Below are 25,550 nucleotides of genomic sequence, written 5' to 3' on the forward strand. Positions count from 1 at the left end.
CCTCAAGGATCAGTCCTAGGCCCCCTTCTTTTCTCCTTATACACCGCTCCTATTGGACAAACAATCAGTAGATTCGGTTTTCAGTACCATCTCTATGCTGATGACACCCAATTATACACCTCTGCTCCGGACATCACCCCTGCATTACTACAAAAGACCAGTGATTGTCTTTCTGCTGTGTCTAACATTATGTCCTCCCTCTACCTAAAACTGAATCTGTCAAAAACTGAACTACTCGTCTTTCCTCCCTCCATTAATCTACCTGTGCCCGATATTGCTATCTCCGTTTGTGGCTCAACCATTACTCCCCAGCTACAAGCCCGCTGTCTTGGGGTCATTTTTGATTCAGATCTTTCTTTCACTCCTCACATCAAATCACTCGCTCGTTCATGTCATCTACACCTCAAAAACATCTCAAGAATCAGGACTTTTCTCACCTTTGACTCGGCAAAAACTCTTACTGTCGCTCTTATTCATTCTCGTCTTGACTATTGCAACGCTCTACTAATCGGTCTCCCTCTTACTAAACTCTCCCCTCTCCAATCCGTCCTGAACGCAGCAGCCAGGATCATATTCCTCGCCAACCGCTACTCAGATGCCTCTTCCCTGTGCCAGTCATTGCATTGGTTGCCCATCCAATATAGAGTTCGTTTTAAACTTATCACGCTTACCCACAAAGCGCTCCATGCTTCAGTACCCCCCTACATCTCCTCCCTTGTCTCAGTCTACCACCCTACACGTGCCCTCCGTTCTGCAAATGACTTGAAACTAAAATCCTCCATAATCCGAACTTCCCACTCCCGTCTCCAAGATTTCTCGCGTGCTGCGCCAATTCTCTGGAATGCACTACCCAGGACAGTTCGATTAATTTCCAATACCCACAGTTTCAAGCGAACCCTAAAAACACATTTCTTTAGACTGGCGTATCACCTAAACACACTCTGTCCATCCCAGCTTTCCCCCATATTAAAATCTTCTTCAACTTCGGGTTCAAACCAACCATGCACATAAAAGCCTCTCAGGACTGCACACATACTGGCTGGCAACCAGTCCATGTATTATTATTTATCCTATTCAGTATATCAAGGCTGCATTATACAATATATGTACTTTTTACCTTTTGTGTCTCCCCCACTTCCTCATAGACTGTAAGCTCGCGAGCAGGGCCCTCACTCCGTTCGATATGAGATATGCTTATTCTGTATTGTCTGTATAAGTCCCCCCTAAAATTTGTAAAGTGCTGCGGAATATGTTGGCGCTATAAAAATAAACTATTATTATTATTATTATATAATGCACTGCTGAGGCGGCTGTTCGACTGCCATGACTGAAAAGCCAATACTGCCGGGAGGAATAAAGTTAATTTCCTCCCGGCAGCCTGGCCTTCAGTGTGGTAGCCGCATGGATTCTGAACGTTTTTTCGCCTAACAGGTTCCCTTTAAAAGTCTCTTTCTATTCAATTCCTGTCTAAAGGAATGAAAGGTTTTCCTAGCCAAAGTCGCTTTAGGAAAAAGTCGGCAGTCTTTTTCCTGAAGCGGCTTTGCTAGTAGTTCTGCTGTTGTTTTTGCAGCACCCCCATCTTTTTTCTATAGTTTAATCGCTTCAATCTATCTAAGGGGGCCAGTGTCCTAGGCAAGTAGTACAGGGCAGTTTTAGTCGCCAATAGCTCCTCCAATGCTTTAGTGGCAAAGTTGTCTCTGCTTACAGCACAGAAAAGCACACAGTTAGATCACAACCATGCTGCTCATCCGACTGTCAGTCATCAGGAGTGCACCGATCCCCTGCAAGCAGAAACCCGGAGGCTGAGGAACACTGTGCTCTTGAACACAGAAGATAAGATAAACCCTTTAATGCCTCAGAAACTGATGCCAACTCAGTGCAAATGTTGATGATTGTGATGTAATGGAGAAATCTTTACACTGAGACCTCAGATAAGTCATATTATATGGTAATCGACACTGGGGCAGATATAATTACTAGTGATGAGCGAGCATGCTCGTTACTTTAAATTTTCGAGCATGCTCGGGTGTTTTCCGAGTATCTTCGGAGTGCTCAAATGTTATGTTTTTGTCACTCAGTGCTCATAATTTGCGACTGTTTGACAGATTTAATACATGTGAGGAATGCCTGTTTGTTAGGCATTCCTCACATGTATTAAACCTGTCAAACAGTCGCAAATCATGCTCGCACAGTGATTTAAACATAACATTCGAGCACTCCGAAGATACTCGGCGAGCACCCGAGCATGCTCGCTGAAAGGGTTAACAGAACAAGCTCGCTCATCACTAATAATTACAACTCTTTAATTGAAGCATCAGATGTTTTACTTAGCTATTACTATTGAGATGTAGGAAACTTTATATAGATGTTTCTACAGTCTTTTCTATAGTGATTGGGAGCAGGGTGAGACTAAAATTATTGTTAAGCACGCAGCCTTGCAGCCAGACAATGATGAGAAAATTGTTCTGAGTGACATTGTTTTACATCATTGTGAGGGAGATGTAAATGATAGTTCATTTTCTGACATGGTAGCGTTTTGTTTACTCATATAGAAACAATCCCGAGGCAAAGTCTGATGAGATGGAATTAGGCATGGACCAGATTAAAGAGAAAAAGGGATATGGCTGATTCATTACATCATCTAGTTTCACCATCGGGTGTGTCTGGGCCCGCATCTTATACAATGTCTTTTTTATTGTAGTAGAAAACTGTTAGCTCAAGAACAATTTTCTTTACACATACAGTAAGTCAGTAACAGAAAGAATATCTTTCCCCAGTCTGGCCTCATATAAAATTAGGCTTTATTCACACATCCGTGTGTTGCAGTCCTTATGGACTGTCTGCCGGGTCTCCTGACCCGAACGCGCAGCCTCCCAGGCATATATGAGACTAAGTTGGGGTCAGAAGACCTGCGGCCGGCCTCTGCATCGCGGTTCATCCTTGCACCTCAACACACAGATGGGTGTATTTAGCCTTAGAGTTAATCTCAATAAATCAATATATTCAGGGTCCCAAGCATTTTTTTTGAAACTTTGAGTAAGATACGCTATAAAAAGTGTCCTTAGTCTCATGTACATTCATCTACTTGCATGTTGCAGCTTAAAGAGTTACCGTCGTTTAATTTTTTTTTAAGAATCTTAGTAATATATCTTAATAAATAAATCCATCCTGAACTGATATTTCATTCTGAAAATTCTCAATTCACAGGTAAAATCTGTCTTCAGTGAGTACAGATTTCCCCATTATTGATATAGGAGGGGGCAGTTGGTGCTCATCATGTTCTAGGGAGAACTGTAACTCGTTTCAGGAGAACTTGCAGCAGAATATCTGTGTCTGCCTCTAGCTTCTCTTTCCTCCCCACTCTCCATAGAATTTTAAGAGCACCAACAATCATCTCTTATCTCAGTAATGGAAAAATCTGTCTTCAATGAAAACATATTTTACCCATGAATTGATGGTGAAAGATGGGTCAAGGAGGAGAGAGAAGCCAATTTCTCTGATAACATATATCCTTTTGCTTATTTTCATGTGTATCAATGATTTATGAAATAAAAATTAAAAGGATGCTTACTCTTTAAGTAACAGATGACATGGGCCTGAACCTTCAATACAGCATAGCTGAGATAACTGTTTGACAAAATATTTTAGCTTTGGACTCAATGGGTAAATATTGGCCCTTATTCATCTAGACTGGCATTTGTACAGCAGTCTTGATAAAAAGTGCACTGGAGTAAGATACACCAAATTCATTGTGTCGTTCCCTTCTTAATAATTTGGTGCATCGTTCATTTGCCATGCTCCAACCCAAGAAATGTACTCCAGTTAGGACCGGCAATTTTGTGGCATAAATTATGATGAATTTGCTAGCTGCGCTCGGCCGTGCATTCTTGAAGCTCAGCTTCGTCCACTTTTCAAAATGTCGGCTGAGCTTAACAAAAGTGTCGTAAAAATGCTAAAAGTCTAAAAAAATTTGCTCAAATACAAGTTGTGCAAAAATATTTTGGCTGTTTTATGCCAGAAGATTGGTGGTTTGATGAATCTTGTGGAGTGCCGCTAAAGCAGATGATGTTCCATATCCGCATTCAGCAGCACACTAAGCAACATCCTGCTGGAGTAATAGAATGTTTGCCCACCCAACATTCTGCTAGGCTCACCATGATTCTGAACTCCTGTCCTCAGGCCGTACAACTCATAATTTTTCAGGATTTCCTCAGCATTGTATAGGTGAAAAAATTATTATCAATGAATCAGAAATCGCCACAGGTTCTTTCTGTACGATATCCACAAATCATGACCTGTTAGGAGGACTTGAGATACACTGAACATTAGTAAGTATGCCCAACCATGTTCTAGAGATGCCACTCCCTACATATCCTCATTGCACACTTACTCCTTTACGTCAGTGTTCCCCAAGTCCAGTCCTCCATGCCCACCAACAGATCATGTTTTCAGCATTCCCTTAGTATTGTACAGATGATTCCTTACGATTTCACAGGTTATAATTCCATCACATGTGCAATACTATGGGAATCCTGAAAATATCATCCGGTTGGTGGGCTTTGAAGACTGGAGTTGGGGAACACTGGTTTACATGATGACTTTGGCTGCAGCCTTTTTAAAGGTCATCTGTATGGATTAGGCTTCTTCAGTGGGATCTTTTGCTGGTTTGAGTTTCTTGGACCTGAAGACAATAGGGAGCCACTATTTTTAATATATGGCAAGAAAAACAAAGAGCCCAAATCTAGCTTCCAGCTCAGATATAAGGGCTGATTTATCAAAAATAGCATTTTCTATGCCATTATTGATGAAGAGTGGAGAAATATGATATGCCAAAATTAGTCCTGTTCAAAAATTTTGCAACATTTCGACCAGTTTTATGCCAGATTTCTGTCGTAAACTGTTTGATGAATTGGCCCCATATAGACTTTTGGTAATATAAATCCTAATATTTTTACTGTCTTACATATAGAGGAGTGAATATGGGGGGTGCTGGCTGGAGCTGTTGAAATGTTTGCCTCTGTAAGCCATTATTTTGGTGGGAAGTCATAAGGCCCATTCTTTTTCGGTTAGCTGAAGCTGATTTACAGTGGTCTTACTCATACTGCTTTGTAATTCAGAGCGGGCAAGACAACAGTACACTTTGTAAGCTATGCGGCTGTAGAATATAGTCACTTTTAATGCTTTCTTGGCAATACGCCTCATTCTTCCAACCTATAAGACTTATTTATTACCTGCTAAGTTTGCTAACTATTATTGCCGCCTAGCAGACAGACTTAACCATCTGCCGCTTTTCACAAGATAAAGCCATTTCATTTTTTTCACGTGGTTATATTACTTACTTTGCCTCTGCAATAGTAGTTAAAAACAAATTACTGGCAGTGTCGACTATTTTTCCTCGAGTGGCATTAATTTATGAGTTCTTTTTTTGACAATGGATTATGGCACATAGACCGCTGGTTTATACTTGTGTTTAATGAATGAAGGTCTGGAAATTGCATCACGCACTATGTGCCCTTTTACTCTTGGATTACTGACACAGGAGGTGATTTCACTACCTCCTTGGATAAACACCTTGGTGCTGTTCCTCCTCTTCGGTTGTCCATTTCACCCGCAGAACACTAGGGCAGATCCTACTCTTGATTGCTGTGTGGAACGCTTGATGTACCAAGCTTCCTGCTGCAATTAGTGAGAGTTTATTTGCCATGGCAAAATGAATGGCTAATTCTGTATACATTTTCCTAAATGATTCCTTCAGATGTGTTTGCAATTACAAAAAAATAACCTAAAAGTTGGACAAAGTCTTTCCTCTCTTTCCCTTGCTATGGGAAACCCTGAGGGTGCCATTCTGTTACTGTTCTATTCATATTACCCATGGATTATACTGATAATGAAATGAAAACAGACCTAACAAGTAGACATAAGTTAAAGTCAAATTTAAAGCTGTATTAAGTTTTGAGTGATTTAGCTTACGTTTTTTTTTTGTTTTACTATAGAGCTCTCGTACTGCTCGTTCAGAGGAGGACCGTGACACTTTATGGGATGCTTGGGGATCTTGGAGTGAATGCTCGAGGACATGTGGTGGGGGAGCCTCATATTCTCTACGGAGGTGCCTTAGTAGCAAGTAAGTTATATTGTCTTAACTTTATTTAGAAGCTATTTTGGTTGCTCCAGTTGACACTTTAAAGTGGGTAATTAAATATGGCTATTCTCTTCCAGACACAAGTGCTGGGGCAGTGTTGTTTTTAGATACTTTTTTTTTTCTATTTTTTAAAACTGAGAATGTATCGGTCTATGCTGTTAGCCTGGCCCGATTACTCCATTTGCATGCATAGGGCAGCTGCTAACACATTGAATTAAAACAACGACACAAATAGCATAGTACCAGGTCATGATATATGGTAGAGTTTAAATCTAGTTAATCTCAGATTTTCTTGCTCAAATTTTTCACAAGCTACTGGATATTATATTAGTACTTTTTACTATTATTGTAAACATAATCACTTCTTATGGTGGGCTGTTCGCAATTAAAAGAGAGAACACATTCTCCTACTGTAACTTATACACATTAAAAGGGAATATGTTACCAATTTGGGGTTATCAGACCTCTACTATGGCCATACAGGGTATAGAAAAGTAAATCTATACATACCTGTATGGCCCATAGTAGAGGTCTGATTGCGGAGAAAAGCGCTTTAATCAATTCTATTTTGTACAGGCTTGGCGTCCGGGGGACGGTAAGAAATCCCTGCCTATGTGCTTATTATTCCCCTAAATCCCCATCTATATGCTTAATTATCATATCCCCCCCTCCCCTGCACGTGACAGGCCCTGTGACGTGCACTGTGCTCCCTGACTTCCCGGGCATACGCAAAGCGCCACTCACATGGAGCGCGCTTTGCTTCATCCTGGCCCCCCGCATTGCAGGGTTCTATTGCGCAGGCGCCGGAAGTGCCAGTGACTCCTCAGCACCTGCGCAATAGAAACCTGCAGCGCAGTGCACAGTTAGACTGGGCCGGGATGAAGTAAAAGCGCGCTCTTTGTGAGCGGCATATTGCACATTGCCGGGGAGCACACTGCACATCACAGGGCCTGTCACAGGGCCCTGTGACGTACAGGGGAGGGGGGATATGATAATTAAGCATATACACTGTGTTCCAAATTATTATGCAAATAATATTTTCTCAGATTTTCCAAAATTACCTATATGAATTGCAGTCATTGTAATTTTCCAGTCAAATAAATATTAGAGTACAATTGAAAGGTTTTTGTACAAACTGCCTATGATAACAGTATATTTAAAAAAAAATAAAAAACTCAAACTGCACTCAAAATGCATGTTCCAAATTATTATGCACAGCAGAGTTTTCAACCTTTTCATTTTAATAAAGAACAAAAAAATGGTCATTTTTGAAATTATAAGCATTAGCAGGTTATTACAAACTGAAATCAAACAGTTTTCAACTCAAATCTTTATTCTAGGTGATGTTACATTTGCACATAGGACCCATTGTTCGAAAGGAGCTTCTGAACTCTCTCGTCCATTGAATTTGTCAGGTTTTGGATGGTTTCTGCTTTAATTGTTTTGCATGAGGACAGAATACCCTCCCAGAGCTGTTGCTTAGATGTCAACTGCCTCCCGCCATCATAGACACTCCTTTTGATGATGCTCCAGAGGTTCTCAATGGGGTTGAGATCAGGGGAACATGGGTGCCACACCATAAGTTTGTCCCCTTTTATGCCCATAGCAGCCATTGGACGGGGCATTATCATGCATGAAATTATCTCGATTGTCCAGATGGATGGAGTGGAGGATGGCTGGTTGATGGACACCCCATGCAAACACGGCTACTGTGCTAACAAGGAGGAGGTGGAGTAATGTTTTGGGCTGGAATCATGGGGAGAGAGATTGTCGGCCCTTTTAGGATCCCTGAAGGGGTAAAGATGAACTCCATAATGTATGTTGAGTTTCTCAAACAACACTTCCTTCCATGGTTCAAGAAGAAGAACCGTGCATTCCGCAGCAAGATCATTTTCATGCATGATAATGCCCCGTCTCATGCTGCACATAACACATCTGCATCTCTGGCAGCTATGGGCATAAAAGGGGACAAACTTATGGTGTGACCCCCATGCTCCTCTGACCTCAACCCCATTGAGAACCTCTGGAGCATCATCAAAAGGAGTGTCTATGATGGCGGGAGGCAGTTCACATCTAAGCAACAGCTCTGGGAGGGTATTCTGTCCTCATGCAAAACAATTGAAGCAGAAACCATCCAAAACCTGACAAATTCAATGGACGTGAGAGTTCAGAAGCTCCTTTCGAACAAGGGGTCCTATGTGCAAATGTAACATCACCTAGAATAAAGTTTTGAGTTGAAAACTGTTTGATTTCAGTTTCTAATAACCTGCTAATGCTTATAATTTCAAAAATGACCATTTTTTTGGTCTTTATTAAAATGAAAAGGTTGATCGAAGAGTGTGGGGGATCTAAGAGTGTGGCAACCCAGTAGTCAGGATTACTTCGAATTCTGACAATCTGAGGGTCATGTTGCAGGTAGTGCAGCAAGAAGGCACTTATGTGTCTTGCGCATCTCGGAGCCCCAAAATTATTTTCCGGGCTAGATGCAACTAAAAATTATTATTAATTTTAAATCTGGTGGAGCTTAGTATAGATGGCCTAATAGAATCAGTACTGCACACTGCTGCAAAGCCCAAATAATTTTCCAGCCAAGATACAGATAAACATGATTAGTAATTTTAAATCTGGTGGAGCTTAGTATAGATGGCCTAATAGAATCAGTGCTGCACACTGCTACAAAGCCCAAATTATTTTCCAGCCAAGATACAGATAAACATGATTAGTAATTTTAAATCTGGTGGAGCTTAGTATAGATGGCCTAATAGAATCAGTACTGCACACTGCTACAAAGCCCAAATTATTTTCCAGCCAAGATACAGATAAACATGATTAGTAATTTTAAATCTGGTGGAGCTTAGTATAGATGGCCTAATAGAATCAGTACTGCACACTGCTAAAAAGCCCAAATTATTTTCCAGCCAAGATACAGATAAGCATGATTAGTAATTTGAAAGCTTAAAACGGTTGGTGAGGTGATTTTAACCAATCATCAAGCTTTTACTCTCCCCAGGCTGACACAGGTGTAGAAAAGTCGTTTCGGATCCATGATTTGTTCATCTTTATGAATGTGAGTCTGTCTACATTATCAGTGGAGAGCCGCGTGCGCTTATCTGTCAGCACACCACCAGCAGCGCTGAACACACGTTCAGACAAAACGCTGGCTGCGGGGCATGACAAGATCTCCAAGGCGTAAGTGGCTAGCTCCGGCCATTTATCCAGATTGGAAGCCCAAAAAGAGCAAGGGTCCAGTGACACAGTCATGGCTTCAATGTTTACTTGGAGATACTCCTGTACCATCGTCTCTAGGCGTTGACTATGTGTCAGACTTCTTGTCTCCTGTGGCCTTGCAAAGGATGGGCTAAAAAAGTGGTGAAATGATTCCGCAAAATTGATGTTACCAGCAGATACTGTGTTTCTGTTACGGTTTGAATGCTGAACACTCGACGGTCCCACGGTTGGCAAGTTGGAACTGTGAGATTCACTACGTGCACCACTAGTGTTTTGTGGAAAAGCACATGTAAGATTCTGCAACAGTCTCTGCTGATACTCCTGCATGCGTGCATCCCTTTCTATGGCAGGAATAATTTCTGAAAATTTACTTTTGTACCGGGGATCTAACAGTGTGGCAACCCAGTAGTCAGGATTATTTCTAATTCTCACAATTCGAGGGTCATGTTGCAGGTAGTGCAGCAAGAAGGCACTCATGTGTCTTGCGCATCCAGGAGCACCAAGTCCCTGTTGTGTTGGTGGCGAGGTAACAATCATGCTTCCTTCCTCTGTCCTCTCCCCCCAACCTCGCACAACAGAAATGTGATCAAGGTCTCCCTCATCTGATGAGTCTTCCATCAGTTCGTCCTCCACTTCTTCCTGGGCTCCTGCACCTTCCTCACTAGTTTGGCTGCTACCATGCGCCCTGGTAAAACCATCTCCCCCACCCTCACATGCCTGTCGCCTTGCTGCTGCCAACCATCTGGACCTTGCAGATGTTAGCCCTTCCGCATACAACTCCCCCTCCTCTACTTCCTCCACCTCCTCTTGTGCCACCACCTGACTCCGAATTCTGTTTAACATGTGCTCCAGCATGTAAATCACCGGAATAGTCATGCTGATAATGGCATCGTCAGCACTAAACATCTTCGTCGCCATTTCAAAACTGTGCGGAAGGGTGCATAGGTCCCTGATCTGAAACCACTCCTCCAGCGTGATTTGCCCCACCTCTGGATCTCGTTGGCCCAGGCTATACGTCAGAACGTATTGCACCAGGGCTTGTTGGTGCTGCCACAGTCGCTGCAACATGTGCAGAGTTGAATTCCACCGGGTAGGCACATCGCATTTTAGCCGGTGAAGTGGCAGGCCCAACGACTTCTGTAGAGATGTAAGTTGCTGAGCTGCGGGATGCGAACGGCGGAAGTGAGCACACAGCGACCGTGCCCTCTGCAGAAGGCCATCTAGTACGGGATAGTGGGCTAAAAATTGCTGGACAACCAGGTTCAACACGTGAGCCATACAAGGCACGTGTGTGACATTGCCCCGGCGAAGGGCCACACCCAGGTTTGCAGCATTGTCGCACACGGCCTTCCCTGGTTTCAGGTCCAGTGGAGACAACCATTCATGAAATTTATTCTCCAGAGCTGACCACAACTCCTCAGCTGTGTGACTCACATTTCCCAGACATTTCAAAGTAAAAACCGCCTGATGACATTGAGCCCTACTGCCAGCATAGTAAGGAGGTGTACAGGATCCCTTCTGCGCAATTAGAAAGCTTGTGGCAGACAGGCTTTGGGTGCAGGTGGAGGACCGAGAGGAGGTTGAGGAGGCAGAAGCAGTGGAGGAACTTTGAGATAAAGAGGATTGACGCACAACTCGTGGGGATGGCAAGACTTGGACAGCAGCCCCTTGTCCTGCTGTCACCATAGTTACCCAGTGCCCAGTCAGCGACATGTAACGCCCCTGTCCATGCCTACTCGTCCAAGTGTCTGTGGTGAAATGCACCCTGTCACACACAGAGTTTCTCAAAGAAGCGGTGATGTTGTGTGCGACATGCTGGTGGAGCGCAGGCACACCTTTCTTTGAGAAGTAGTGCCGACTGGGCATCTGGTACTGGGGCACTGCGACGGACATAAGGTCTCGAAAATCCTCTGTGTCCACCAGGCGGAAAGGCAGCATTTCTGTAGCCAAGAGCTTGCAGATGGTGAAATTCAACCTCTTAGCTTTCTCATGGCTAGGAGGAAATGGTCTTTTACTTGTCCACATCTGAGGGACCGAGGGCTGGCTGTTGTGCTTAGACGGGGTTGATAAGGGTGTCCCCGGCAAACTGCCGGTCTGTGAGGAAGATGCAGGCGGACATGTTAGGTTGCCTTGATCCAAAGGTGGTGCTATCGATGTCGGACAGCGCTCAACACCAGCTGGTATTACCACCTCCAAAGAAAATGATGACCTGCCAATCACGCTGGCTGTTGCGGGTAAAGAGGTGGCAGGTCTGCGTCCCAAAACAGGTGTGACTGCTGTCCCCCCAGTCACAGAGGATGAAGAGGCCGCGGATGCACAAGATGTGGCAGACGGTGGTTGGCCCGGCCGGCTAGGTCGCATTGTAGCACAGTGAGCTTCCCACTGCAACTTATGCTTCATGTCCATGTGCCGGTTCATGCATGAAGTACTCAAACTATGTATTTTTTGGCCTCTACTTAGCTTTTGCTGACCAATGTTACAGATAACACGAGTTGGGTCATCTTTATTGATCTGAAAAAATGCCCAGGCTATGCAAGGCTTAGCACCCATGCGACCTGAAGAGCCACCACGACTTGTGGTGAGAGGCAGAGTTGTGTTTGAGGATGCAGTTGTTGACCTGCTTCCAGTACTACGTCTCTGTCCAGGAAGGCGCAACCTGACCTCATCGTCGCTAGCATTCTCCTCCACCTCCTCTGCTGACCTCATCTCTTGGCTGACTGTGGGTTAACAGTAAGTGGGATCTCCAACCTCATCATCATCACCCTGTGTGTTATCACACCCGTCGTTCTCAGAGCTAACCTGTTCCTGCCCTGACAAAAAACTAAAGTTGTCGCTCCAATCAGGTATTTGAGTCTCATCATCGTCTTCCTCATTGTCTCCACCAACAGGAGTTACAGTTTGGGAATGAGGGTCTACATTATGGTCAGAAGCTTTTGCGTCTGGTCCTGGATCCGACTCATAAAGATTGTGGGCATCAGTGCAGATCATTTCCTCGTCTGGATTCACAGAAGCGCTGGAGCCGACCTCTGATTCCCAGGCTATAGTATGAGTAAACAGCTCTGCAGACACATCCATCTGTTCTACCTCATACTCAGACGGGCAGCTGGAGATTTGGGAGCTGTGAGGAAGCAAGTGCGATTGGGGTGACACCTCTGAGGACTGGAGTATTTGTGATGTTGAAGTTGATGTGGAGGAGAGCCCACTTAAAGGAGCACTTGATATCCGTTGAAGCACCTGCAGTTTTTGTGCCTCATCTGTAATTTGTAGCGATTGGCGTGGTCGTAAGAAAGGGATCTTATCACATTGTCCGCTAAAAGAAGTAGACATTTTAGTTTGGCTGGAAGATGGTCTTTCTTCTGCAGATGTTACTGTTGCTTTAACACTTACCCCACGGACACAACCTTTTTTCCCCTTCCCAACACGCCTATTCCCCTTTCCACCAGCAGCAGGCCTTTTTCCACTCATTTTGGTGGTTAACTAATTCACAACTCTGGAGTTGTTTGCACAAAAAAGCAACTCCAGAGCTGAGTGGCCAAACTGTGGTATTAGGCCAAAACTATTGGCTGGGTTAGATGCAGAAAAAAATTATATTCAACTTGCAACCTGATGGAGGTCAGTATAGATGGACTAATAGACCAAGTCCCACACACTGCTAGAAGCCCAAATATTTTTTCAGAGCTAGATGCAGAAAAAAATTATATTCAATTTGCAACCTGATGGAGGTCAGTATAGATGGACTAATAGAACAAGTCCCACACACTGCTAGAAGCCCAAATATTTTTTCAGAGCTAGATGCAGAAAAAAATTATATTCAATTTGCAACCTGATGGAGGTCAGTATAGATGGACTAATAGAACAAGTCCCACACACTGCTAGAAGCCCAAATATTTTTTCAGAGCTAGATGCAGAAAAAAATTATATTCAATTTGCAACTTGGTGGAGGTCAGTATAGATGGACTAATAGAACAAGTCCCACACACTGCTAGAAGCCCAAATATTTTTTCAGAGCTAGATGCAGAAAAAAATTATATTAAATTTGCAACCTGATGGAGGTCAGTATAGATGGACTAATAGAACAAGTCCCACACACTGCTAGAAGCCCAAATATTTTTTCAGAGCTAGATGCAGATAAAAATTATTTTTAATTTGCAACCTGATGGAGGTCAGTATAGATGGACTAATAGAACAAGTCCCACACACAGCTAGAAGCCCAAATATTTTTTCAGAGCTAGATGCAGAAAAAAATTGTATTGAATTTGCAACCTGATGGAGGTCAGTATAGATGGACTAATAGACCAAGTCCCACACACTGCTAGAAGCCCAAATATTTTTTCAGAGCTAGATGCAGATAAAAATTAATTTTAATTTGCAACCTGATGGAGGTCAGTATAGATGGACTAATAGAACAAGTCCCACACACTGCTAGAAGCCCAAATATTTTTTCAGAGCTAGATGCAGAAAAAAATTATATTCAATTTGCAACCTGATGGAGGTCAGTATAGATGGACTAATAGAATGATGCTATGCCCAAAAGGTTTTACTTCACTAGGTGCAGTAAAAAAATTGGTATTCTATACACAGGTGGTGTAGCTTGCAACACAGATAGGCTACTCCACTGACTAACACACTCTGCAATAGGCCAAAAAGGATTTGCTTTGCTAGATTTTGCCAAATGATGTGAAAAAAACTTGCACAGCACTGGCACAGACCTGCCTGGCAAAAACTGATAGGAACTGATGTAACTTAGTCCTGAAAAGGACTGCAATTACAATTAGTCTTTACTCCCAACCTATCTATTTAAGAGCACAGACCTGCCTGATAAAAGTCGTAGGAAATGCTGTAACCTAGTCCTTAAAAGGACTGCAATCACAACTATTCCCTACTCCCAAGCTATCTGTAGATTTGTGCGAAAATTGGCTTGAAATTAACAAGGTATAGCGCACACAGCAACAGCGGTGCCGTCTAACACGCAGCTGCAGCAGTGAGAAAATGGTGGCGACGGGGAAAATGGCTGGGTCTTATAGGGCAAGGACATGTGACATACACTGCCAATGCCCTTGCTTGTGTAAAAAAAAGCAGTTCGCTCCGTGTGTGCGCTGCTGATAGGCTGACAGAGTGCACCTCCCCACTGTAAATGCGGGAAAGAGAAAAAAAAATGGAGATCTTCATTATTACTGCAGAGATCCATCCCCTGCCCCTCCCCCCGCCCCGCTGTACACTCAAACTGCGTATTAACATTAATTTTCATCATTACTGAGAAAAAATCCAGTTATGATTTTGGTGCACGAACAGTTATCGAACATAACCTCGAACAGCTGAATTTTTTTCAAATCGTTCGTGTTCGCCGAACGGCTCGAACACCGCCCAAAACAGCTCGAATTTGAGATTGGTGAACAGTTCGAGTCGAACAACGCTCATCTTTAATGATGATTTGTCCCTTAGATAGTCCTAGAGTTAACAGCCACTAACACTATATCATATTATATATGTTAACATGCTTAGAGCTAATTTACAGATATGGCTTATTTCTGTTAGCTATCTTCTCCCTGTATGCCCATAGTAGAGGTCTGATAATTCCAAAGTGGTGACAGATTCCCTTTAAAGGGGTGGTCCGAAGTCTAAATGAATTTACACCCTAAATCCCTATCTACAGATGCATCTCACAAAATTAGAATATCATCAAAAAGTTAATTTATTTAATTTCTTCAATACAAAAAGTGAAACTCATATTATATAGAGTCATTACAAACAGAGTGATCTATTTCAAGTGTTTATTTCTGTTAATGTTGATGATTATGGCTTACAGCCAATGAAAACACAAAAGTCATTATCTCAGTAAATTGGAATACTTTATAACAACAGCTTGAAAAATGTTTTTAAAATCCGAAATGTTATCCTACTGAAATGTATGTTCAGTAAATGCACTCAGTACTTGGTCGGGGCTCCTTTTGCATCAATTACTGAATCATGCGGCGTAGCATGGAGGCGATCATCGAGTATTTTTGAGTGATTGCCTGCTATTTACATTGGTCAGCTCTTGCTGCTTTTTACCTATGCTCCATTTGGACAGCTACTCTACAGTGCAAACAAGGTGTATGAAATAGTGTGAGACACACCTTCTTCCTCATGATTGGTTTAAAAGGCTACTCTCTCCCTACTTCCTGCAGCATTGGCTCCTCTGATTGGCTGCTGCTGTGCACAAAAGTAACAGGCCTTTACACTGACTGTCCGGTGACACTAAACGACCACCAATCGGTAAATATTTACCTCTGTGTGGTCGTTTACACAGCAGACCATGATAAGCGATGAACACTAAGGCTAAGTGCCCACGATGCAGAAATGCTGCATATTTTTTCTGCTTCTCCCTGGCAGGAAAAACGCATGCAGATTTTACATGCGTTTTTCCTGCCATGTAGAAGCGTTTGTCAAGCGTTTCAGCATGCGTTTCTGCATGCGGGTTATCAAGCGCTTTTCCAAGCGATTTTAGCATCACTTGGAAAAGTGCTTGACAACTTGGTCACACTATATAAATCCATGCAACCGGCATGGATTTATATAGTGTGACCAAGTAATAGTTAAAAAAAAAGAATAAGAATGGTAAAAAATAAAAAGTAAAGCTTATACTTACCTTCCGATGGCCCGTGGTGCTTTCTCCGCTGCGTCTTGTCTGTTGTATGGGTCGCGGTGGTGTGAAGGACCTGCGATGACGTCATTGAGTCATGTGACAGGTCACGCGATCGCCGACGTCAGCAGTAGCGTGACCTTTCACATGACTAAATGACGTCATGGCAGATCCTCACACCACCGCAACCCATACAACACACCGGACGCATCGCTGAGGAGGCCGGGGGCCATCGGAAGGTAAGTATAATCTTTATTTTTTATTTTAAATTCTTTTTTTAACAGGTTCTATGGTACCCGAGTCTGGGGGAGAGTCTCCTCTTCTCCAAACCCGGGTACCATCCGCACATAGAATCGCATAATATCCGTATCTGCAAATGTGCTGACACGGATATTGAGCGTTTCAATGCAAGTCAATGGCGGCGATTACGCTGCGTGTCCGCAAAATTAATGGACATGCTGCGTATTTTTCCGCAATGATAATCCGCAGTGGAAATTTCCGCAGCATGTGCACTGCACATGTGGATTATCATTGGGGACCATGGGGCACTTTTTACCAAGCATTTTTTAAGCGTTTTCGCTAAGAAAATTCCGCGGCTAAAACTCTTGAAAAACGCATAGTGGGCACGCAGCCTAAATAGAACGCTCAGTGCGCATAGGCTGCTAAGTTACTAATTGTAACTTTCTTATCTTTATTTAGCTGGTATTCCTTAGTGGGTTACCCAGCAGACCATGTTAAATAAGGAATGCTCAACTTGACCAAAAATAATTTAACCATTAGTAACTAAGTTTTATGTTAAAAAGTGCACTTGACATTTATAATTTCTAAAGATTGCTGCCCATTGTGTGAAACTATTTTTAATGCTTTATTTTTAAATTTTAACATTGTGGAAAAGCATTGTAGGAAAGTAAAAGAAACATTGCTGGAAAGTCTTATCTACGAAAAACTTGTTTTCCTGTGTAGTCAAAAGTTCACCCTAAATCGCTTTCTTAAGTTCAGCATGTGATTTTCCAACGGGACATGAAATTGATATTTACACTTAATTTTATTGATCCTGGAATGTAATATGATTGGACAAGCCAATATCTCCAATATGCAGTACTGAGCAAAAGTTTTAGGCAAGTATGTAAAATATAGAAATGTTAACAGTTTATTTTTATCAATTAACAAAATGCAAAATGAATGAACAAAAGAAAAATCTGAATCAAATCAATCTTTAGTGTGATCACCATTTGCCTTCAAAGCCTCATCAGAGCATCAATTCCTCTAGGTATACTTGCACACAGTTTTTGACGGAACTTTGCATGTAGGTTGCCCCAAACATCTTGGAGAACTAACCACAGATCTTCTGTGGATGTAAACTTGTGCAAATCCTTATGTCTCTTCATATTATCTCACACAGACTCGAATATGTTGAGATCAGTCCTCTGTGGGAGCCATATCATCACTCCCAGGGCTCCTTGTTCTTCTTTATGTTGAAGATATTTCTTAACAATATTGGCTGTATGTTTGGGGTCGTTGTCCTGCTACAGAATAGATTTTCAGCCAATCATATGCCTCCCTGATGGTATTGCATGATGGATAAGTTTTTGCCTGTATTCCAAGGGTTCCGTTAATTAATTATATAGCCCCCAAAGAGCTCTGATCTCAGCATCATCGAGTCTGTGGGATTGCTTGAATTATTTGTGCAAGCCATCATTCACAGATGATCTGTGATTATTTCTACAAGATGTTTGGAATAATCTCCCTGCCAACTTCCTTCAAAAACTGTGTATAAATGTATTGTAGGAAAGCCAAGTAGGACAGGGTTAAAACCTAGCACTGGGGGTCCTGATAAGGTGTACCTGGCTAGCTATGTCTAGAGCCAGGCCCTGTGACCAGCCGTGGGTCAGTCAGATGGGGGAGCAGAGCACAGTTTGTTGTGTTGGAACTGTAGAGAGACAAGCCAGAATGTCTCTGAGAGGAAACTGTACAGGCAATGTGTGCACCAAACGCCAAGTGTCATGGGTTACTATGGACAGTAACCGTTTTGGGCAATGTGCGGAAGCTGAAGTTTCTTCATTGTTGCTGAGCCGTTTGAGCTAGATGCAGTGCACGGATTGCTAACGGGTGAGAGACCATGTTATAGCTTGTCTACCCAGAAAAGAGACTGTTTTTCCTTCCTTTTAAAGCATTCTTACATTGCAGAATTTTTTCACACCTATATAAAACTTTTGCACAGTACTGTATATTTATGTACTGTGTATGGTCCTCTGCAGACTGTGCATCACATTATATAGCAGATTGCAGGATAAGTTAACTGTGGATCTATCAGTGAGCTCCTATTATTGCAGGGTTTATAGCTCTTATCTTTCTTCTCCTAAAGTCCCCTAAACTAAAGTATGACCATATTAAAGTTAATCTTAACTTAAAGAACTTTGAAAGATTTGGTAGAAAAGGGTTACAAACAAATCCTGGCGGATTGTCAGTTATCATATCATGCAGTCTACTATGTACTGTATTACTTTGAAGCTGCAAAAGCCAAACTATTACAAATTTTTAATGAAACCCAATAGCAGAAAGGATTTTGAGCCAAAAACACATCTATTTAACACTTACCGTAATTCTGAATTCCACGTTTCACTATTCATATACGGACCAGATTGCCAAACCATCCATGGATCTCCTGACTTGAACTAACAACCTCACATATGCCTATGCAGCATTTAGTTTGGATCAAGGGGTCTCCCTATATAACACATAATGGTGCTTGGCCTGCAAGGGTCTTCCTAAAGGAAAAATACTGTTACATTTACATATTTTGCTTAAAGCAGAACATTAGTCAATTATTTTGCTAAACTAATGATTTCTGCTGCCAGAAACATCACTTTGCAGCTTATAATAACTTTTGAGCCTCACCACCAACAAGGGGGTTTCACTGAACAGGCTATTCTCGCAGGTTGAGAAGCGCTGTCATAGGAGATAGTTAATATCTTGAATAATGTAATATTAAGCTATTGCAGGTTATTGTGCCCATGATCAAACAATCACATGTTTATGTCCCCTCAGGGGGTGTAAAAAATAGTTGAAAAAATATTAACAGAATGTTAGCAAAAATGGCTACATTTTAGTTTTTTTTTATCACCATATTCATCAGTCTGTACGGTAAGTCACTGTCACCTAGTTTGGTAACATGAATCGTGCCATTCAAAAACAACTAGTCCTATAAAAAAAGCTAATATGTTGATTACAAAGAAGAAAAACAATATCGCTCATCAAAATCACTGGAAGGGGTTAACAAACAGTGGGAGCCAAGACTTTTTGTCATAAATTTCCCTGCCTTTTATTACTCGTTTAGACAGATTAAATACTTCAACTTGAAGTATATTGTGCAGCTGTTTACCAATTCACTTTACATAGGAGGGATTTTCACTGATTACTTGGCTTTCCCTCGAAGAGACCATTGACATAACATTCTCCCACTGGATTTCACCAGTCCACTAGCTGGACTGCAGCCTAAGCCCCCCATAAACATTAGATAGCTGGTGGCCAAACGATGGTTCCCATGCACAGGATCACCCGCTTAGGTGAGCGCTCCTGTGTTCTCTATGAGAAAGCTATCATCAGACATGTCTAACAGTGGCTTCTCTGGGAGAATAAAGCAATCTGCAGCCTGAAATCGGACATGGCCAATCGACACCTTCTCCAATCAGTTAATCCAAGCACCCACACATATTAGACTAATGTGTGTGGCCTTAACCGGCCAATTCCCAGGCCACTGGATAGCCAATCTTTTCCTTTCAACTAGTTGATAGCATTCTCAGGGTCAAAATCCCACACTGCCAACACTCACCCAGCTAGGGATCTTGTTACGGATCCGGGTGGTGGAACCTCTGTGTTGCGGTGCAAGGAGGGACCAGAGGGGCGTGACTAAGTATCTACTCGGCCCGACCAAGGTCGCACGGCGGCTCAGTCGACTCCGTGAACCAGGGAGGAACCGAGCAGAGGGACCAGGTGCCACTCTGGGACCGACCTTGTATGAGAGCAGGTGACTCCCACGGGTCAGAAGGCAGGAACTGACCGGTACAGCAGATGATCATGGCAGGCAGGCTGACGGGTGGTCCGGGTAGACAAGCAGGCTGATTCGGCTGATAGCCAGATGGATGCTCCGGGTAAGCAGGCAGGCGGGCACAACAGGTAACTGGCAGGTGCTTCCAGGTAAGCGGGCTGGCGGGCACGGCAGGTAACAGGCAGGTGCTTCCAGGTAAGCAGGCGGGCAGAGCCCATAGACAGACTGGCGGACTGGACTGTAGACAGACTGTCGGGCTGGAAAGTAGTCAGACTGGCGGACTGGACTAAAGATCAGACTGCTGGAGCCTTAGCAGAACCTGACGAACATTCCTCCGGTGTGTGGGCAGATCCGGAGAGAAGACCAAGATATCGTCCAGGTACACCACTACGCAAGAATACAAGAGGTCACGGAAAATGTCGTTAACCAGTTCCTGGAAGATGGCTGGGGCATTACAGAGACCAAAGGGCATCACGCGGTATTCATAGTGACCGTCCCGGGTGTTGAATGCCGTCTTCCACTCGTCTCCCTGGCAGATCCGGACTAAATTGTACGCCCCACATAGATCGAGCTTGGTGAAGACCCTCGCGCCTTTAAGGAGGTCGAACAGCTCCAAAATGAGAGGCAGGGGGTACTTATTCTTGATGGTAATTTGGTTAAGACCCTTGCAATCAATACACGGCCGTAGCGAGCTGTCTTTCTTTTTAACGAAGAAGAATCCTGCTCCAACCGGGGAAGTAGATTTCTTCATGAATCCCCTATCAAGATTCTCCTCGAAGTACTCAGACATGGCCCGGGTCTCAGCCAGCGACAAGGGGTAGATACGCCCGCGTGGAGGTGAAGCACCGGGTACCAGGTCGATTGGGCAATCATACGGCCTATGAGGTGGTAGTGTCTCGGCTTCCTTCTTGTCGAAGACGTCCGCATAGGACCAGTAGGGTGGAGTAGACGGAGGTCGAGCCAGGCGAACCGGAACCAGGCAGGTCCCATGGCAATCCTGCCCCCAACGGAGCACCTCACCAGATCGCCAATTCAGGATGGGTTCATGTTTCTGTAGCCAGGGTAGACCTAGCAAAAGGGAGTGAGAGAGTCCGGATAGCACATGGAAGGAGATCCTCTCCGAGTGCAGCATTCCCACCTGAAGGGTTACAGGCTCTGTGACGAGCAAGATGGTCACCGGAAGGAGTCTCTCATCCACGGAAGTGACTGCCAATGGTTCGGCCAGACGTTTGGTGGGAATCTGATACTGCTCCACAAGGGCCTGAGAAATGAGATTCCCAGCGGCTCCGGAATCCAGGTGGGCGGTCTCAAAGAAGCGGGTCACACCACTGGAGATAGAAACGGATAGAGTCAAGGACGGAGAGGATTTACTCTTGCCTAGGACGACCTCTCTGAGCGGTCCTAGACACTGGAGTTTCCCGGCTTCACCAGAAAGGAACGGATCAGATGCTCCTTACTGCCACAGTAGAAGCAGCTCCCCTTGGCTCGGCGTGACTCTTGGCGAGACTTGACCATCTTGGTCTGGTCAATCTGCATGGGTTCAGGCGAGCGTGCCCGGGGAATTGCTGCTTGGGAGGCAGGTTTCTGGAATACAGGAGCGAGACGAGGAAATCTTCTCTCCCGGGTAGTCTCCTTAACTCGTTCCAAGAAACGGATGTCAATCCGGGTAGCTAGTGAAACCTGGTCGTTCAGGATGGAAGGAATGTCCCGACCGGCTAGCTTGTCCTTAATCCGTCCGGAAAGACCCTCCCAGAAGGTGGATACCAGGGCCTCGTTGTTCCAGGCAAGCTCAGATGCGAGAGTGCGGAAATGTATGGCATACTGGCCCACGGTGAGACTCCCTTGGCGGAGACGGAGAAGAGAGGAGGCAGTAGAAGTCTTTCGTCCGGGCTCATCGAAGACCTTCCGGGAGGCAGTGAGGAAAGCCGGAAGATAGGACTCCAGGGGATCCCCTCTCTCCCATAGAGGGTTTAGCCATGCCAATGCTTCCCCGGTGAGGTGAGACATGATGAACGCCACCTTGGCCCGATCGGAGGGAAACTGATGTGCCAGAAGTTCTAAGTGCAGCGTGCACTGGTTTAGAAAACCCCGACATAAGACGGGGTCACCGCCAAAACGTGGGGGGCACAGAGAGCCGGGGACCAGGGCCGGATGCCATGGCACTAGTAGGCTGAGGCGCCGCTGGAACGGGTGCCGCTCGGCTTGAGACCGACACAGGTGGGATGGACAGCGTGTCCAGGTGGGAGTTGAAAGACCGCAGGTAGGTCAGGATAGTTTCCTGTTGGGATCTCTGACGAGAAACCTCCTGGTACAGGTCAGCAAGCGAAGGAGCCTTGGGGCCACCGGGTTCCATGGCCCGTGCAAACTGTTACGGATCCGGGTGGTGGAACCTCTGTGCTGTGGTGCAAGGAGGGACCAGAGGGGCGTGACTAAGTATCTACTCGGCCCGACCAAGGTCGCACAGCGGCTCAGTCGACTCCGTGAACCAGGGAGGAACCGAGCAGAGGGACCAGGTGCCACTCTGGGACCGACCTTGTATGAGAGCAGCTGACTCCCACGAGTCAGAAGGCAGGAACTGACCGGTACCACGGATGATCACAGCAGGCAGGCTGATTGGTGGTCCGGGTAGACAAGCAGGCTGATTTGGCTGATAGCCAGACGGATGCTCCGGGTAAGCAGGCAGGCGGGCACAACAGGTAACTGGCAGGTGCTTCCAGGTAAGCTGGCTGGCGGGCACGGCAGGTAACAGGCAGGTGCTTCCAGGTAAGCAGGCTGGCGGGCACGGCAGGTAACAGGCAGGTGCTTCCAGGTAAGCAGGCGGGCAGAGCCCATAGACAGACTAGCGGACTGGACTGTAGACAGACTGTCGGGCTGGAAAGTAGTCAGACTGGCGGACTGGACTGAAGATCAGACTGGCGGACAGGACTGACTTGCAGAGGACCTGAGGGCTGAAGCAAAGTAAATATCACATTGCAAACAACCTTGCACGGGCACCTCTATATTAGAGGAGGTGCCTTTAATAGAGAAAGTCCTCCGGCCATTGGCTGGGGACTTTTTAGGACGGCACGCGCGGCCCCTTTAAGAGTGAGGGAGCGCGTGCTTGCCCTAAGCACAGAGCCAGGGAAGCTGCGTGCTCCAGCAGCAGCAGCAGGGAGGCCGGAAGACACCGGAGCAGGACCGCGGCGGTAAGGGGGACGGCGTCTCTGCCTGGCGGGGGGCAGAGACGCCGATGCTACAGATCTCTCTTTAATATGGCTCACTCTTTAAGATTCAAAGTCTTATATAGTCTACACAATCTCAGAAAAAGCTCTGGGTGTCTCATTACTTCATGGACTCACTGCTTCCACTCAGGATCACATTTTCTTGTTGGCATTGACTTCTGCTTGCAGCACACCAGCATCTCTCTGTGTGTAAGCTCACACCAAAGTACTACACTCACAGTTTACAGCCGGTTCCTCAGACACCTCATATGGTCCGACTACACTTTTCATATCTGATGCAAACACTGGCTTTCTATAGAATTTGCTCTTCCCCCACCATAGGTCAATGCCAACTTTTCCTTGGCCCACTCTGATCCTGTCACCTCACCCAGCAAGTGATCATATGGAAAACTATCATTGCTACTGCCTAGCTATTCTGATATTGCATAGGATCAGCAGAACATATTTTAGCTTAAAAAATATGTGTCACCCCCAAAACTCAAATTACACCACTTAAACAATCATATAGGGCCCCTATAAAATTATGTATTATGCTTGCTTATATTCCACAGCACTTTCCAGACTTTATCATCACTGTCCCCATTGGGGCTCACAATCTAGATTCCCTATCAATATGCCCTTGGACTGTGGGAGGAAACCGGAGAACCCAGAGGAAACCTCACTAAGATACGGGGAGAACATACAAACTTCTTGAACATGTTGTACTTTTGAAATTTGAACCCAGGACCCCAGCCCTGCAAGGTTGCAGTGCTAACCACTGAGCTGCCTGTAATATATTAATATATATACAGTGGTGGCCAAAAGTATTGGCACCCCTGCAATTCTGTCAGTTTCTTCCTGAAAATGATTGCAATCACAAATTCTTTGGTATTATTATCTTCATTTAATTTGTCTTCAATGAAAAAACACAAAAAGAATTGTCCTAAAGCCAAATTGGACATAATTCCACACCAAACCTAAAAAAGGGGGTGGACAAAAGTATTGGCACTGTTTGAAAAATCATGTGATGCTTCTCTAATTCGTGTAATTAACAGCACCTGTAACTTAGCTGTGGCACTTAACAGGTGTTGGCAATAACTAAATCACACTTGCAGCCAGTTAACATGGATTAAAGTTGACTCAACCTCTGTCCTGTGTCCTTGTGTGTACCACATTGAGCATGGAGAAAAGAAAGAAGACCAAAGAACTGTCTGAGGACTTGAGAAACCAAATTGTGAGGAAGCATGAGCAATCTCAAGGCTACAAGTCCATCTCCAAAGACCTGAATGCTCCTGTGTCTTCCGTGCGCAGTGTCATTAAGAAGTGTAAAGCCCATGGCACTGTGGCTAACCTCCCTAGATGTGGACGGAAAAGAAAAATTGACGAGAGATTTCAACGCAAGATTGTGCGGATGGTGGATAAAGAACCTCGACTAACATCCAAACAAGTTCAAGCTGCCCTGCAGTCCGAGGGTGCGACAGTGTCAACCCGTACTATCCGTCGGCGTCTGAATGAAAAGGGACTGTATGGTAGGATACCCAGGAAGACCCCACTTCTTACCCCGAGACATAAAAAAAGCCAGGCTGGAGTTTGCCAAAACTTACCTGAGAAAGCCTAAAACGTTTTGGAAGAATGTTCTCTGGTCAGAGGAGACAAAAGTAGAGCTTTTTGGGAAAAAGCATCAACATAGAGTGTACAGGAAAAAAAAAGAGGCATTCAAAGAAAAGAACACGGTCCCTACAGTCAAACATGGCGGAGGTTCCCTGATGTTTTGGGGTTTCTTTGCTGCCTCTGGCACTGGACTGCTTGACCGTGTGCATGGCATTATGAAGTCTGAAGACTACCAACAAATTTTGCAGCATAATGTAGGGCCCAGTGTGAGAAAACTGGGTCTCCCTCAGAGGTCATGGGTCTTCCAGCAGGACAATGACCCAAAACACACTTCCAAAAGCACTATAAAATGGTTTGAGAGAAAGCACTGGAGACTTCTAAGGTGGCCAGCAATGAGTCCAGACCTGAATCCCATAGAACACCTGTGGAGAGATCTCAAAATGGCAGTTTGGAGAAGGCACCCTTCAAATATCAGGGACCTGGAGCAGTTTGCCAAAGAAGAATGGTCTACAATTCCAGCAGAGCATTGTAAGAAACTCATTGATTGTTACCGGAAGCGGTTGTTCGCAGTTATTTTGGCTAAAGGTTGTGCAACCAAGTATTAGGCTGAGGGTGCCAATACTTTTGTCTGGCCCATTTTTGGAGTTTTGTGTGAAATGATCAATGATTTGATTTTTGCTTTTGTGTTTTTTCCTTGCAAGA

At 44.5% G+C, this 25,550-nt stretch overlaps 1 protein-coding gene across 3 annotated transcripts in view; it reads left to right on the forward strand.

Moving 5' to 3' along the window:
• ADAMTSL1 (ADAMTS like 1) overlaps nt 1-25,550 on the forward strand; it is a 1,187,598-nt gene that overhangs the window by 801,221 nt on the left and 360,827 nt on the right. For all 3 annotated transcript variants that reach the window (XM_073665475.1, XM_073665465.1, XM_073665483.1), the window contains one exon: nt 5,994-6,121. In XM_073665475.1, the coding sequence (XP_073521576.1) occupies nt 5,994-6,121 (128 nt within the window). The remainder of the gene's footprint in view (nt 1-5,993; nt 6,122-25,550) is intronic.

Source organism: Phyllobates terribilis, unplaced genomic scaffold (assembly GCF_046119375.1).
Source record: "Phyllobates terribilis strain yellow unplaced genomic scaffold, ASM4611937v1 Scaffold_1__5_contigs__length_1240528914, whole genome shotgun sequence".
Classification (NCBI taxonomy): domain Eukaryota; kingdom Metazoa; phylum Chordata; class Amphibia; order Anura; family Dendrobatidae; genus Phyllobates; species Phyllobates terribilis.